The following is a 16,188-nucleotide window of genomic DNA, read 5'->3' on the forward strand; positions in this document are numbered from 1 at the left end:
CTCAAGAAAGTTCCTCAGTTTGGAACAGCTTGCCTTCAGAAGTTGTGGGAACTTCATCACTTGAGACTTTAAAGAAGAGATTGGACTGCCATGGGTCAAAAATGGTGTAGGGCAGTGATGGAGAACCTTTTTTGCCTCGGGTGCCAAAAGGACGTGCGTGCGCACAATCCGTGCATGTGCATGCCCACCCCCATAATTTAATGCCCCCCATGCTGTGCCCCCTGCGCATACGCACTTGGCGCATGGGAAGGCCGAGAAATGGCCCAACATGCAAACCAGAAGTTCGGGAATGGATTTCCGGGTTGCCCGTTGGGCCGTTTTTCTCCCTCCCTTCAGGGAAGCCTTGGGAGGGTGAAAAACAGCCAAAAATCAAGGCTGAAAATCAGCTGGCCAGCTCGCCCATGCGCACTAGAGCTGACGGAGCAATGCCTCATTTGCCCTCAGAAATGGCTCTGTGTGCCACCTGTGGCACGTATGCCATAGATTCACCATCACGGGTGTAGGGTCTCCTGTTTGGACAGGAGAGGGGGTTGATTAGATGACCTATAAGGTTCCTTCCAACTCTGTTAATATGTTAAATCTGTTACTCTTCTACATTCCCACCCCAAGGAGAGAAGCAACTGAAATTAAGGAGAAACTTCCTAAAAGTGAGGACAATTAATGAGTGGAAAGCTGGCGTTCGGAAGTTGTGGGTGCTTCATCACTGGAAGTTTTTAAGAAGTGACTGGATAGTCACTTGTCTGAAATGGTATAGGGTCTCCTGCTTGAGCAGGGGGCTCTACTAGAAGACCTCCAAGGTCCCGTCCAGATCTATTCTGATTGATTTGAGCATTTCTCTCAATTGGGAAGCAAAAACTTTTCGAAACCCTCTTCCCTCTTCGCCAGCTTCGGCATTTCCGGTTAACATTCCTCTATTTCCGAAATAAGAGGCTAACCTCCTCGGTTAATTTTTGATATTCCAATCTTCCCTAGCATGTTATTTTCATGAAGTTTTACATATATAGAGCGTACACTACACATAAGATGGAGACGCAATTTACTTTTGATCAATATGGTTTTCCGGATCACTTCGGCTCTTTCCGACACGATAAAGCCGAGACGGGACGACGCTTTGGTGACTTCAATGAAATGTGTAGTACAAGTCCGATCCGCTTTCGCTTTCTTTCGGCACTTTCCGTCAAGAACGAAGAAGTCTGGCCATCGAGTTCGTTCGCGTCCTTTCCGACTCCGCTCGGGAAGGAGCAGCGGAAGAGGTCTTGCCTTCGGATCTTTTCGTCACTTTCCGTCGACTGTTCGGCAACACTCGGGTCCTGACGGACTGGGGCCTTCCTTTCCTTTTCCTTACCTCCTTCACGGCCCGGTTAACGGTCGCTGCCAGTTTAAATGAGACGGGATCCGGGTCGTTGTCGCGCCACACCCTGAGGCGGTGTCTGAGTCTGTCAGGGGCAGCAAGAGGAGGGAGGAGAGAGAAAAGAGAGAAGGGGCGCCCCCCCCCACCTCTCTCATCCGGGTCCTGTTCCTGAGTGGGGAGCCGGGGCAGGATGACGGTGCTGCAGGAACCCGTCCAGGTACGGACACCGGTGGCGAAAGGCCTGTACTGGGGAGGGGAGAAACGAAAGCAGGAGAAAGAGGAAGGGAGCCTAAGGAGAAAGAAGGGTTCCTGCTCCTCTCCTTTTTCTCCTGGTATAAGACACGGATCCTTTACCAAACTCCCTTTGCTCCCTAAAGGGAACGGGGGGGATGGAGGATGGCGGTGCAAGAGAATCTTCTGTAATCTCACTTTCTTAGTTTACAGCATGTTATTTTGCTTTTCTGAATGCCGCGTTCGCGCCGGGACTCTCCCTGCCCCAGGAAATCAGTTCAGTTCTCTTCTTTGGAAGGAACGATGTGTCTTTATATAAAAAAATCGCCTTGTGCATTTTCGTGTTTTTAATTCTCCCTCCCCCCCCTCCTTTCCTGGACTAACTTAAACACATTCCCTTAACTCTCAAAGACCTCAAGGATTACACTTTGCTTTTCGTCCTCTTTTAGACACCTGTAGTGTAAGCATCTTTCCCTACATGAACCCTCTCTCAGCTTCTTAAATCCCTGTCCCAGCTCTCCCATTGAAAGCTTCCCTTTTATTACTCCCTTAAACACACACATATACAAACACCAAACCAAATAGTCACTTAAATTAATATCTGGCTTTTACAGTATAACGATTGTCTACTGTTTTCAATCCAGTCCATGGTACTAAATAAATCTATGCCTGTTTAGCAGCATTGGATATTCTATAGTCATTACAATTCCTGTCAGCTTCTCCTTTTCCATGAAGGACTTACATTTGCATTGTCTATCTATATATAATCTGATTGTGCCTTGTATTGTCCATTCTGCCACTTCAAGACATTATATGCTATCTGATTTTTCTCTAATTGCTAAGAAGGCCCTCTACCACTATAGTCCTTCTGATTCTCCATTATATTTGTGGCTCCAGCTGAGGAAACCCATATTTTCAGTTTCTGCCTTGTTGTAGAAAGATTGGCTAGCGTTGAATCATTATTCAGATCTAGAAACCAGTATTAGTTCTTCAAATGCCATCCCTGAATTGAACTGAAGAGTTTTGCAAAATTTATAAGGATCATCAAATGTTTTTAAGGGCCTAGCAATCAGACTATTGCAATATCCCAGCATTTGTTATTGTTGCTTTCTATTTCTTTAGTATTACAATGCCGTTTTCTGTGTCCTTTACCCAATTCATTGTCATCTTTTTCTCAAAGGCAAGCTTAAAGCTTTTTAAAAATTGAAAACAAAAAGAAAATATGTTGATGTGTAATGAATGCCAGGACCAGCAAGTCAAATCATAACATTCTGTTGAAGGGTTCTCTTTTCCCCCATTTAGTATTGTAAGTACCATCTAAAAGTTTCAGTATTCAGTTGACAACTGAATCCTGGTTGACAACTGGAGTAAAGCAGTGAACACAAATTTCCAGGTGTCCATTTTCAGTTTATAGAATCAGATAACACTCTGATCTCTAGGAAATGAAGGACAACAAAACAAGGGAGAAGACAACTATAATGACAATGGAGAAAAACCTGAGATGCATCTGACTGAACCTAAGCAACGTGTGCTTGAAATAATTGTAATATTTATTCTATGGTACAAATAATGGTGAATAAATTTTACTTTTCCATTAGTTTTCAGTACATGTCAATATTAATGTATTGCAGGAAAAAGCTAACAGATTGTGGCATCATTTAAAACTAATTTATTTTTACATAACTGATACATTGAAGATTTTTTTAATGCCATGTTTCTTTCAGAATTGTTACATTTTCACTGAATTTACTTCTAATTTTGAGATTCTTAAACTTTTGTAGGTTTAGCTTTATAACATCCAGCTAGTTTTAAGACACTTGGAGATAAACTGCTTGCAATAATACTGATTTAGAATTCACCTTAGAAGAAACAATTAATACAGTTGGCAATTGTTCCATTTTATGGATTGTTTTCAGTATTGAATGAAAATGTGAACATCATTTTTGTAAGTATAAGGCTGGACAGTTGTGAATTTGAACTTTGTTCTTCTTGATTAATTAAATAATCATTGAAATTGCCCAATTGATTGAGGTGATTATTGCTTATATTATTTAGTTAGAAAATAGTAGTGGCTCTCTGCTGAAGGAACCAGATTTCATCACATTAGACAATAACATGGCAGTTACTCATATTTTGTCCTTGAAAAAGATGGTTGTAGCAAATAAGTTCCTAGACTGATACTTTTAACTCATATTAGCTAATATCCAATACAAGTTTTGGGGAATTCTTTCTAGAAAATCTTATTTTCCTATTTTCTACTATGATAGAAAAAGCAAGAAGTAGTAGATGTTTTTCAAGATATTTCCAGTCTCAGGTCTTCCTTATTGGAATTTTGTAGCAAATTGTAAATACATGACTGTATTTATTTAGTGTATGGCATATCATACATGGCTAGCAATATATATGGACATTTTATCTATCAATGATTGTATTATTTGACATAAATACATAAATTATTGGTTAAGGGACCTAGGTATCATGGATATTGAAAAAGTAATAAAACTCTTTTGATCAGAAGAAAGTTGAAAATACATTTGCTATTTGTGCCAAGACCAGGAATATCCAGTAAGATCAATTTGTGAGCCAAATAATATACGGGTAGTCCTCGACTTACAACCATTTGATTAATATTGATTAATTATAACAGCACTGAAAGAAGTGTCTTATGAGTAGTTCTCATACTTATGACCATTGCAACATCCCTATAGTCAAATTATCATACTTTGGGTGCTTAGCAACTGGCATGTATTTGCAATGGCTGCAGCTTCCTGGAGTCTTAGGATTGCCATTTGCAGTTTCTGACAAGGAAAATCAATTGGGGAAGCCAGGTACATTTAACAACCCCATGAATCACTTAAATAGTTTTACTCTTAACAGCCATGGCAAAAAAGTTGAAAAATGGGGTCTGATTCACTTAATAATTGCCTTAGTTAGCAATGGAAATTATGGGCTCAGTTTTGGTCGTAAGTCAAAGACTACCTGTATTCTATTTTTTGGTTGTCGTTTTACAATTATAAGCATTTTTCTTGTGATTTCAGGTGCACTACACTTAAAATGTCTAGCTTTCTTTAATATTGTTCTTGTTGGTATAATATATTTGTTTGTTTGTTTTTATCCTACCTTTATTATATTTATAAATAACCCAAGATGGCAAATATATCCAATACCCTCCTTCTATTTTCCCCACAATAACAACCCTGTGAGGTAGGTTGGGCTGAGACTGAGATTGGCTGTAATGTATATTATGTTTCTTGAAATAAGAGGATCACCACCTAACAATATATTTTCCTTAGATATTTAGAAAGGTTGGTAGTATGTATATTTCTGCATTAAACCTGCGTGATTTTCCAATAGTCATGCATTTAAATTATATTTGCAGAGCCAGTACAGAAAGATTTGATGGACTTTGCAATAAAATAGGACTAGATTTTCTTCTCTATCAATAAATCAGATTTCCTCTATTAGTTTTAGAGTTCTGTATCTGTTTATTTCAAACTCAATAATTATTTTCAGAGGTAATGTCTGTAGGCTGAAAGTTCAAGACACTGTTTCAAACTCTTTAGATTCTAGGCTTGTGGAGCAATAGACAAAATATTAGTAAAATTGTTTTTGAATAGGAACCCAAAAATATCCACGAAGAACACAATGGCAAACCATTTCCATATTACTGTCACAAAAACTGTGTAGGTGTGTCCTTGTTGCTACCAGGAGTTGGGCACAACTGAACAGTCTTTACTTATTGATGCTTGTAGCAGAGTTTTACTGCTTTATTACATAAGAATATAATTTCCTTGGATATAGATAATTTCACTTTCTTACTGGGTTTGTCTTACCCATTTCTCTTAATAGCTCCAGTTATACCTTCTCTTTCCTCCCTCTTTTCTCTCTGTGATAGATCACATTTGGCAAAAGTGCTGAAGTGGTTTCCAGGGTGTTTTTTCAATGTTAGCTTTTCAATGTTAGCTTCAATGTGGTATTCACTATAGGTCTTGCATCCAAATTCTAACTACATCTAACCTTATTTAGTATGGGACCCAAGGAAAGTGAGCCAGGTGCTTATACCTGATATGACTCCGCAGACAAGCCAAAATAAATGAAATCCATTAGTAGGAACAATTACAAACCATTTTTTTTGTTATTGAGTTCAATTCCAGTCACACTAAATGAACTATTGCTATTTTATTTACCTGGTTACACTAAGAGGAGAAATGAAATGGAAATAACGAAGTTTCAGGGCTCCATTTTAAAGTGGGCAATATTATTATTAAAATATTGCAAGAATACTATTAATGAATATGGTGTTTACACAAGCTTTCCTCAAACCTTTCTTCCTTATTTTGTGGGAGTAGACTTGACTCTATCTCTTTGTCCTCAAATCTTAATTAAAATTTATCTTATGTTTTGACTGAATGTCTACTGATATTGCAGACATAGTTATAGTAATCAATCACTGAATTAACAGTTCTTGTGCAATATTTATTTGTTTAACATTTTTGTAACCCATTTACTTCCAGCCAAGTCAGCCCAACATGGGTATTTCAGGAGCAACAAGGGATGGCAAATGATGACAGGTGCCTGATGATGTCATTGCACAAATATCATACCTTAGTTATTTTGTCTTCTGTTGTAATACAAGTGCATAATTGTATTTGCATAATAATAGTATTATGGAAATACCAATATGGCACCATAATATAACTCTTAAAACCTTCTTTTTTGTTTTTAACTACTGTATTATTGTTTACATAATTACAAAATATGGTAGTTCTTGCAGAACATATTATATTTCTCTTTAAGAAAAAAAAACAATTTATTTTTATTATCGGAAGATAAGAAATATACATGAAATTAATAAAGATGAAATACTTGTCTGTGTTCCAGTTTCTGTTATTCCTTATATATTCCTCAACTTGGTGAACTTTTGTTTTGCAACTAAAATTTTACACAGATTCCAAGTGCAGTTTCTTGACTTTTTAAAGATGTAGTATTACAGCAAGAATGGATTGACAGGCTCATTGTGATTATATGTAGTTTAAATCTTATCCCATTTTGTCCATACTAAAGTCAGAAGAAATTAACATGCTGACATGAATCAAAGGCTACTAATATAGTTGAAAAAGTATTGTTCTTTCTTTATGTAACAGAAAGTTACATAAATTTTTCTTCTTTATTTTCTCCTCTCAGATAAGGAACCATTTATTATATACAATGTCAATAGATTTTGCTTGATATCAATTAAAATTGGTAAACAGAAAATTAATGGTATTGTTGACAAGTAAATTTAAGGATTCCTCCTTAAAAAGAGGGAATCCCTCTTTAATCTTTTAATATTTATTCGTCCTGGCATCCTTTTTAAATATATATATATATTTATATATATATTTTATATATATAAAATATAAATGCAAAAACTATTTTATATATATAGTTTTTGCATTTAAAACCATGCAGTGCAGCGAAGCGATTATGGCCGTACAAACACAGAATATAAACATAGCCTCATCCATTAGTTGTCAATCTACTTAGTACATTATCCATTCTTCTATCCAATCACATTATTTACAATTTGTTCCAGTCTTGTCATCTTATACCAGTAATAAAATCTATTCCAAACTTCATAATACTCCAACTCCCCTTTGTTTTTTAATTCTAGGGTAAGCCTATCTGCTTCTGCACAGGCTAAAATTTTCCTAGTTATGTCTAACTCTGATGGGATACTTTATTTTTTCCAATATGCGCATAGGTTATTCGTGTCACAGTCAATACATGAATAACTAAATAAGCACATCTTCCTTATATCCCTCTGGTATTATGCCTAGGAGGAAAAATTCTGGTTTGAACAGAATTTGATCTCCTACCATTTGTTCAGGCCATAATTGTATCATTCTCCAATATCTTTTTGCCTCATTGCATGTCCACCACATATGGAAAAAGGTGCCTGCACTTCTAACAATTTGGGGCCAAACTTGGCATCCTTTTTGTGGCCTTCAAAGCCCCGCCCCCTTATCCTCACCCCAGCTTAGTCTTAGTCTAAAAGACTAAGTAATCTTAGTTTTAGCATTAATATTAAGAACGTTTATGGAGAGGGCTTTAATATTATGGTATTGTTTTATATTATTGCACTGTATTAATATTAGTATATTAAATATAATGACAACAGCTGAAAACAGACATGAGATGTTTAAAAGCAACAAGGAGGAAATTTAAGTAGTTTGAGAATTTATCTTTCTTGGATCAAAAATAGTTCACAATGGCAGTTCTACATCTGCTATCAAATACAGGATAACCTTAGGCCACACTGCAATGATTAACATGAATAAGATTTGGAAAAGCAGAAATATTAATGTAAATACAAAAAGCAGGGTAGTTAGAACCATAGTCTTCCCTATAATGATGTATGGGTTTGAGAGTTCAACACTAAAAATGGCTGATCAAAAAAGAATTATCATCTTTGAATGGTGGTGCTGGCATAAAATATTCTATATACTACTGTCAGCCAGAAAAACTAACAGAGAGGTGCTGAGTCATATAAAACCAGAAACATTCACTAGAAACCAAAATCACAAGATGACGTCTGATTTACTTTGGGCTTGTCATGCATGCAAATTCATTGGAGAAGTCAATAATGCTAGGAATAGTTAGTTGGTCAAGAAGAAGGGGCAAGCAAAGAACTTGCTGGCTTGATACCATCAAAGATGAACATCCACCAACTAAAAGAAACTGTGCTTGACAGAGTAGCATGGAGACCACTTGCCTATAAAGTCGCCAAGAATCTGACACGACTGAATGGTTAAAACTACTAAATTATTGTATTAATATTTTTATCTTTTAGTCATCTTTTATAAATTTCAATGTTATTAAAAAGATGTAATATTTTCTAACTATACGTTGGTTTATAATTAGTATTGAATATTTGAAAACCAGACAACTCTGGTTTAGTAAGTATAGTATAGTAAGGGAAATGCATATTTAATTATCTATATGTTAACTGCAGCTAGAATTGTATTTGCACAAAATTGGAAAAGTGAAGAGCTCCTCACACATGAGAATGTGATCAGGAAAATATTAGAATGTGCAGAAATGAATAGACTAATGCTAACAATTAAGGAGAAAGAACAAACTAAATATATGAAATGGGACTTATTTTATCAATGATTAGGTATGATTAGGTAACAAAAAATAGAAGTTAGAAACGGAAATGAAAGAAAAAGATTAATGAAATATAGAAGATATGTTAAGAGAGAGAAGCAAATATTTAATATCATTTAATATTATAGTATTAATGTAATGAATATTGTTGCAAATCTATATAAGAAAGATAGATAAATAAATAGATGATAGATAGATAGATAGATGATAGATAGATAGATAGATAGATAGATAGATAGATAGATAGATAGATAGATGATAGATAGATAATGTAGATAGGAAAGCTCTCCCACTTGAGCAAAAAAATAGGCTTCAGAAAATACAGGCATGTTAGAATTTATCTATTTGTTATTATAATTTTATTTGTAGAGTCAGAAAAAATATGGTGCAATGGCCTAGAGAATTACTTATTCTTACTTGCCACTTTTCTGCCACTTGGAAAAAAAGTGGAACAAAACAATAACAGCTTTTGTTCAAGTTTCCTGTATATGGACAGATTTGTAAGGCTTGCAATCAAAACAAGCCCATGGTTTTAGCTATGGTTAGTCTTACTCACATAACGTATGTTGTACCCACATATATGTGTTTCATATTATGTTTATTGGTTGAAATGTTTTTCTGTATTTCACAAAATAGTTTAATTTTACTTTCTTTCCAAACTGCTTGTCATCCAAATCAGTCTTCAAGGTGGCTTAAAGTAACAAAATTATAATAGGTTAATTAGTTAATTATTACAGAATTAATTTTAAAATCAAATATAATTTCAGATAAATATGTTGACTTGTAAACATATTTGGAAATACATTTGTTCACCTTTTGCTTGCATCTAGTAACAATAAATAACATTTTTCTTCTTTTCTCTCTCCTTTCCCATAGGCTGCTATATGGCAAGCACTTAACCACTATGCTTATAGGGATGCTGTGTTTTTGGCAGAGAGACTGTATGCAGAAGGTATGAACTTGCTCTGATATAAATATTTGCACTATTTACAAAATTGTTAAAATACTTTGAAGCTTTTTTCTAGTATTATCCATGAAATCTAAATGGTAATGTGGTTTGATCAATAGATCAATCTGTATAGAGCAGAGTGGCGTATAGGAGTATTCCTATAAGATTGAAAAAATAGTTTTTAGTAGATAGCATTCTAAATATATAGTAGTGATTGTAAAGACATTTTTAAAGCCAAAATATAAGCTCCTTTGACAGATCAGTTCTCAGCTGGAAGGAAGTTGTATCTGTAATCTAAATGTGTGAAAACTAGGCAATATTTTAAAACTGTAGAAAGTACTGTCAGATGCTGAATCATACTTTTTGTGTTACATTATTTCATATTTATACAATCAAAAATAGAGCATGTACACAGATAAAGGTGATGCTCAATAGACATAGGGAAAGATGCTGGCCTAGAAAATATTTTCCTTCTTTACTTATGACATTGGTCAATATTAATGTACAGTTTTAAAAGCCTTTCCTCACTTCCATCTATGCACAGCATAAATAGGTCCTAGCAGCATTTTTGTTACTGATATTCCTGACCTCATGATGTTATTCATGGATGATACAAACTTGTCATTTTTAGCTGTGCTGGTATTAATATTTTTCCGCTTATTGCTTAAAGATAGCCTCCAAATATTAAAATGTGTTAGACACTTGTCACCTATTAGCTGGGAAAGAAGTCATTTAACTGCTGCGATTTGAAACAAAGGCTATAGGATAGGGCTGGGAAAACGGAAAAGGCAACCTCTACTGGCATAGTTTTCTGCAACTCAGAGATGGGTGGCTAGTATTTCAAGAACAGTGAAGAAAGATCTAACATCAAACAGAATGGAGTAAGTTCATGATTGTTCATACTACTACTACTTATATTATTCTCATGAATTGAAAGTTATGGAGAACTCTTGATGCTTGCCAACAAAATTATTGTCATTGTGTAAAACAAAAAATTAACTAGACCGTCAAAGTAGTTTGGCATGAAAGTTGCCACAAAATACTATGCATCTTAATTGTTTGCATCCAGAAGTTCAGGGGCATGGAACTGATAGTTTTTCTCTTTCCTTTTTATTTCTTCAGTACATTCAGAAGATGCACTCTTCCTATTAGCAACCTGTTATTATCGCTCAGGAAAAGCTTACAAGGCATACAGGCTCCTTAAAGGACACAGTTGTACCACCCCACAGTGCAAATATTTGCTTGCCAAGTGCTGCATTGATCTTGGCAAGTAAGTTGTCCCTACGCTTGTTAGCAGTGTGTAATATGCATTTCTCGTTATAAAATATGTGTCACCATTTTGTGGCTTTTCAGCTGTGGGTTACTCAGATTATGGAATGCATTCACTTTGAGGTGTAAAAGCAAAGTACAAAAGTCTTGTAAAAGAAAAAGTGAAGAAATAGAAGTATTCTCTTAAAATTAGTATGGTACAATCTTAAAGTATACATCTCACATTTCTACAGTGCTGCTTTAGGTGAGCTGTAAATATTAAGTAGCCTATGAAGTGGTTTGAGATTTTAAGGGAAAAATGGTGAGATGACTCATGCAGTACCAGTTGACAACTCCATGGAGAAGTGGAGTAGCTCTATTTTGTGGAGTTTTGAAATGTAGCAGCACAGTGCTAAGAAAAAATAAAACTAGTCTAAGCAATTGCTGACATATGTCTGACTACTTCCACTTCCTCCAAAGCATTGATAGCCCTAGTATTAAGCCTAGAAGAAGTGTAATGATTATGTTTTGATATCTAATTATTAGCACATTTCTATTACCACGGAGCTGTTTTATTGCCTTCTTGAAATGAACGTGGCATTAATAGAAAATAGCTTACTGATACAGTTTAACAAAGAATGCATAGAGAAGTTGCTCTCTGCAAGCACAATACAGGATAGACAAAATATTTATTTACATGTAAAGCAATAAACTCATAATAACTCAATGAGAGAGGATTTGTTCCTTTCCAGTAAATGAGGAACTACAGCTGAGGATTCCATGTGGTCAATAAGAAAACTGAGAAGTAAACCTTTATTCATCTCATTTTCATTGCTCTTATTTCATTATGTTCTTCTGTTTATTTGTCTTAATTTCTATTTTCTTTTCTTTAAGCAGACTCGCAGAAGGAGAACAGATTCTGTCTGGTGGAGTTTTTAACAAACAGAAAAGTCATGAGGACATTGTAACTGAGTTTGGAGATTCTGCATGTTTCACACTATCCCTTCTGGGCCATGTGTACTGGTATGGCTTCTCTACTTTTTTGGGATAAATTGTTGTTCCACTATCCTCACCCAATATGGAGAACTTACAAGTGTGTAGATTTATTATTATGGCTTGTTGCACAGTCAGCCAACCAGATTAGAGTGGATTGGGCATTTTTATCCACCTACCAAGTTCTTCCCAATGACCTGAGGTAGGCAGACATTGTTCTTTGTAAGCTGTTCTACTTAAAGCTGCCATTTGCAATTGATTGATGGTGATTTTGTCAATGTTGATGTGCCAGGTGTGTTCGAGTGATGCGTCAGATGCTTCGAGACTGCATCCAAGCTACCTATTACTATTGGTGGAATCTTTGCTTTATTATTTTTCATTGTTAGATGTTCAGACTGGATTTGGTCTTTTTATCCACCTATTGAATTCTTCAAAGGATCTGGAATAGACAGATGTTAATATTTAGTGGTGTTAGAGATATTGTCATAAGTTGTAAGATATTCGAAGTAAAGTGGCCTTTTGCAGTTGACAGTTAATTTGTCAATGCCAATGGTGATTATTATTACATTTTGTCCCACTTTTATTCTGTGGATTATAGACACACAGCTTGTTTAGCTAAAAAGAAACATCTTTACTTATAAGTAATCACCTCTACTTCTATTGTAAAATTTCAAATATAGACATTTCCTTCCATTCATTTATGCAAGAAACATTCAACATATTTTTCAGTGATCTGGATATATATAAGTAATACAGAAATGTTTCTCTTAGAACTTTATTATTGAGCAGTTCTTGGTGCTCTCTGAACTTGGTTGTTTTCTTGTAGACGTTTCATTACCCAAATTAGCAATGATGATATTACGGTATGTAGTTTGGATAATGGAATGTCTGTGAGAAAACAATCGGGCTCAGAGAGCACCAAGGACCCCTCATTTCAACCCTAAATTACAAATATTCTTCTTTATTGGAACATTATGTTTAGATTTTTCCAAATTCTGTGGACATGCACCCCTCATGTAGGAACTTTCCAGTTCTTCCAAAAACAAGAACTGTTGACCAACAACATATGTACATGTGTATGTGTACCGATGTATACAGAATACAGGTAATCCTCAACTTACCACAGTTCATTTAGTGACCGTTTGAAGTTACAATGGCATTGAAAGAAATGACCTATTACCATTTTTCACACTTATGACCATTGCAACTTCACCATGATCATGTAATTTACACTCCAATGCTTGTCAACGGGTTCATATTTATGATGGTTGCATTGTCCTGGGATCATGTGATCACCTTTTGTGACCTGACAAGCATAGTGAATGGGGGAGCTAGATTCATAACAATGGTATTACTAATTTAACAACTGCGGCGATTCACTTAACAAATGTGGCAAATATTTAGGAATATATACTTTGCATGAAGTTTATGTAACACATGTAAGTTAGTAAGTAAGAAATGTACAGATTTTTGTATATCTATTTAGCTCTCCAATATCTAGCTAACCAAGTGCAAGCGAGAATTCTAAAATTAATAATATACAATCTATGGGAAATGGTTGGTACTTCTTAGTTTTCTGCTGAACTCTTTTCCTTCTGGGTTTTTTTGTCTTCTTTTTCATTAACAGTAAGACAGATCGGCTTGCCAAAGGATCTGAATGTTACCAAAAGAGCCTTAGTTTAAATCCCTTCCTCTGGTCCCCTTTTGAATCACTATGTGAAATAGGTAGGTATTGTTCAGTTCTTCAATTTTTTTATCATCTGTATTAATTATTCTGATTAGGAATGAGAAACAAAGAATTTCATGTCTTCTGTTATGAATGCAAATGTTCATAAATATTTTTCTTTGAGATTTGCCTTACTTGAAGCTAAAGTTGAACAAAAATGTGAGTTATTGTTTTAGATAATGTATGCTGCAATATATTTTAAAAGACAGATGAAAACGTTTTGCAGACAATTTGTATGCTGCACTAAGGAGGGGAGGGTGCATGTTCATGAGCACCAGGAAAATAAAGTAAAACTATTTTTTAAATAATAAAATAGGAAAAAACAGGGCAAAGACCAACATAAAAAACAAAAAGCTTTTGATTGTTATGACAATTTATACCGCGTTTCCCAAAAATAAGACACGGTCTTATTTTCTTTTTACACACAAAATATGGCTTGGGCCTTATTATGAGGGGAAGGTTTATTGTTTTGGGGTTGCCGGGTGGCTGCTTTCTTGCAAGCGGGCTTCCAAAGAGCTGGCAGCTGGCCCACAACCATAGAGCGTACGCGGCCACTGCCGGAAGACACGGTTTGGACGCCGCAGAAAAAGCCATGCGGCGACGGCGGAGGTGCCCTGGCTCTGCGGAAAGAGCTAGGCCAGGGAATCGTGAGGCTGGAAGGCGTGTGTGCGAGAGCAGAACAGCCGCTCACGCAACCCCCCTTCCAGCCGTGCAGAGTACCATTCACTGCCATTTTGAAGGCGCCAAGCAGCGGGAACAGGCGCTCACACGGCTTGGCAATATACCTAGGTCAGTGAATGGTGCTGTTCCCAGCTGGAAAGGGGGTTTGCTGTGTGGCTGCTCATGAGTGTGGTCGCTTCATGGCTGCTGTGCTGTGCTGCTGCGACAGTGCAACACAGCTATTTGCCCATGAGGCTGTGCCTGGCTCTTTGGGAGCCTGCTCGCAAGAGAGCAACCACCCGGCAACCCCCCTCTTCAGCTGGGTATCCCGAAGGCGCTAAGCAACACGATCACCTTTGCCTCCCCCCCCCCAGTTCCCGCAGCTTGGCACTTTGGGATACCGCTAGGTTGGTGAGCAGCGCTCTGTCTGGTCGGAGATGGGGGGGTTGCCCAGGGGGCTTATTTGCGGGGGAGGGCTTATATTTTTGCCCACCAGAAAAATGTGGCATGGCATTATCAGGACATGTCGTAATTTCGGGAAACAAGGTAGCAGCAAGCTACAGCTCAAAATTGTGAAAATGACCAGGCCTTTGAGTTTCATCTGGGCATATTGCTTTCCTTGGTTAGTATTAAAATTTTACCATTCTTACATTACAATTTGTGATCCTAAAAATTAATGCTGTATTTCAGATTCAGAACTGTGTTATTAACACCGTGATGGTGAAACTATGGCATGCGTGCCCAAAGTGGCATGCGAAATCATGTCGCCCAGCACGCACGGCATTGCCTGTTTGACTTCTGGGTTTCTGCCGCACATGCATGCGTTACAATCAGCTGTCCTTTGTGCATATGGCAGTGCTGAAAACCGGTGTGCGCATGTGCGCCAGCCGGCTGATTGTCGGGTGTGCATGCATGCCAGAACCCAAAAGTTCAGCTTTTCCAGAGTGCAATCCCTTCGTGCACGTACCAGTGCCAAAACTGCCCTGCGCATGCGCACCAACCAGCTGATTGTTGAGTGTGCATGTGTGCCAGAACCCGAACATTAGGCTTTTCTGGAGCATAGCACCGAGGAGCATGCGTGTGTGCGTGCAACTTTTTTACATGACTTTTTTGACACGATGCCAAAAAGTTCACCATCACTGTCTTAACAAGTACAGCACCACTGATCATTTTCCAAGCCAGAGTTTTATAATTAAATGTGCAGAAGCAATTTGATAATCAAATTCAAAAGTTAAAGTGCCTTAGATAAAAAATACTTGCCAAGTTGGAAATACAGATTTAGAATCTAGAATTAAGCCTATGCTCAGTTCTTGGTCATTTTGTGTTTCATGTATATATACATGCATATTTTAAATTTGCTACTGTTCCATCATTTGCTTGCTGCATTAGGTTTCTTGCTTTCCTATTACTTTGGATGTGACTACAGGTAATCCTTGATTTACACCAATTCATTTAGGGACCACTCAAAACAGCATTGAAAAAAGTGACTTACAATGGTTTCACAGTTACGACCTTTGCAGCATCTCCATGATCGTGTGATTAAAATTCAGATGCTTGGCAACTGGTTCATATTTATGACCGTTGCTGTGTTCCATAGTCATGTAATCATCTTTTGAAAACTTCTGATAAGCAAAGTCAATGGAAACAAGATTCACTTAACAATTGCAGTGATTCATTTAACAACTGTGGTAAGAAAGGTCATAAAATGGGGCAAAACTCACTTAGCAAATGTCTCACAACAGAAATTTTGGGCTCAATTGTGGTTGTAAATTGAGGACAACCTCCCGTGGCGGAGTCAGTGATTCAACTAGCAATGTTGCCTTAACATGCCTATATTTTGAAAGTTCTTGTATCATATATTTATATATGTATTTATATGTG

The 16,188-nt window shown here is 36.7% G+C and overlaps 1 protein-coding gene across 2 annotated transcripts in view; it reads left to right on the forward strand.

Annotated features, from left to right (window-relative positions):
• Nucleotides 1-1,296: 1,296 nt before the first annotated feature.
• CDC27 (cell division cycle 27) overlaps nt 1,297-16,188 on the forward strand; it is a 44,020-nt gene continuing 29,128 nt past the window's right edge. For both annotated transcript variants that reach the window (XM_081969749.1, XM_081969750.1), the window contains exons 1-5: nt 1,297-1,568; nt 9,608-9,683; nt 10,803-10,950; nt 11,826-11,951; nt 13,549-13,646. In XM_081969749.1, the coding sequence (XP_081825875.1) occupies nt 1,542-1,568; nt 9,608-9,683; nt 10,803-10,950; nt 11,826-11,951; nt 13,549-13,646 (475 nt within the window). In that variant the 5' untranslated portion in view covers nt 1,297-1,541. The remainder of the gene's footprint in view (nt 1,569-9,607; nt 9,684-10,802; nt 10,951-11,825; nt 11,952-13,548; nt 13,647-16,188) is intronic.

This window comes from Natrix helvetica, assembly GCF_964273705.1.
Source record: "Natrix helvetica genome assembly, chromosome: Z".
Lineage (NCBI taxonomy): Eukaryota > Metazoa > Chordata > Lepidosauria > Squamata > Natricidae > Natrix > Natrix helvetica.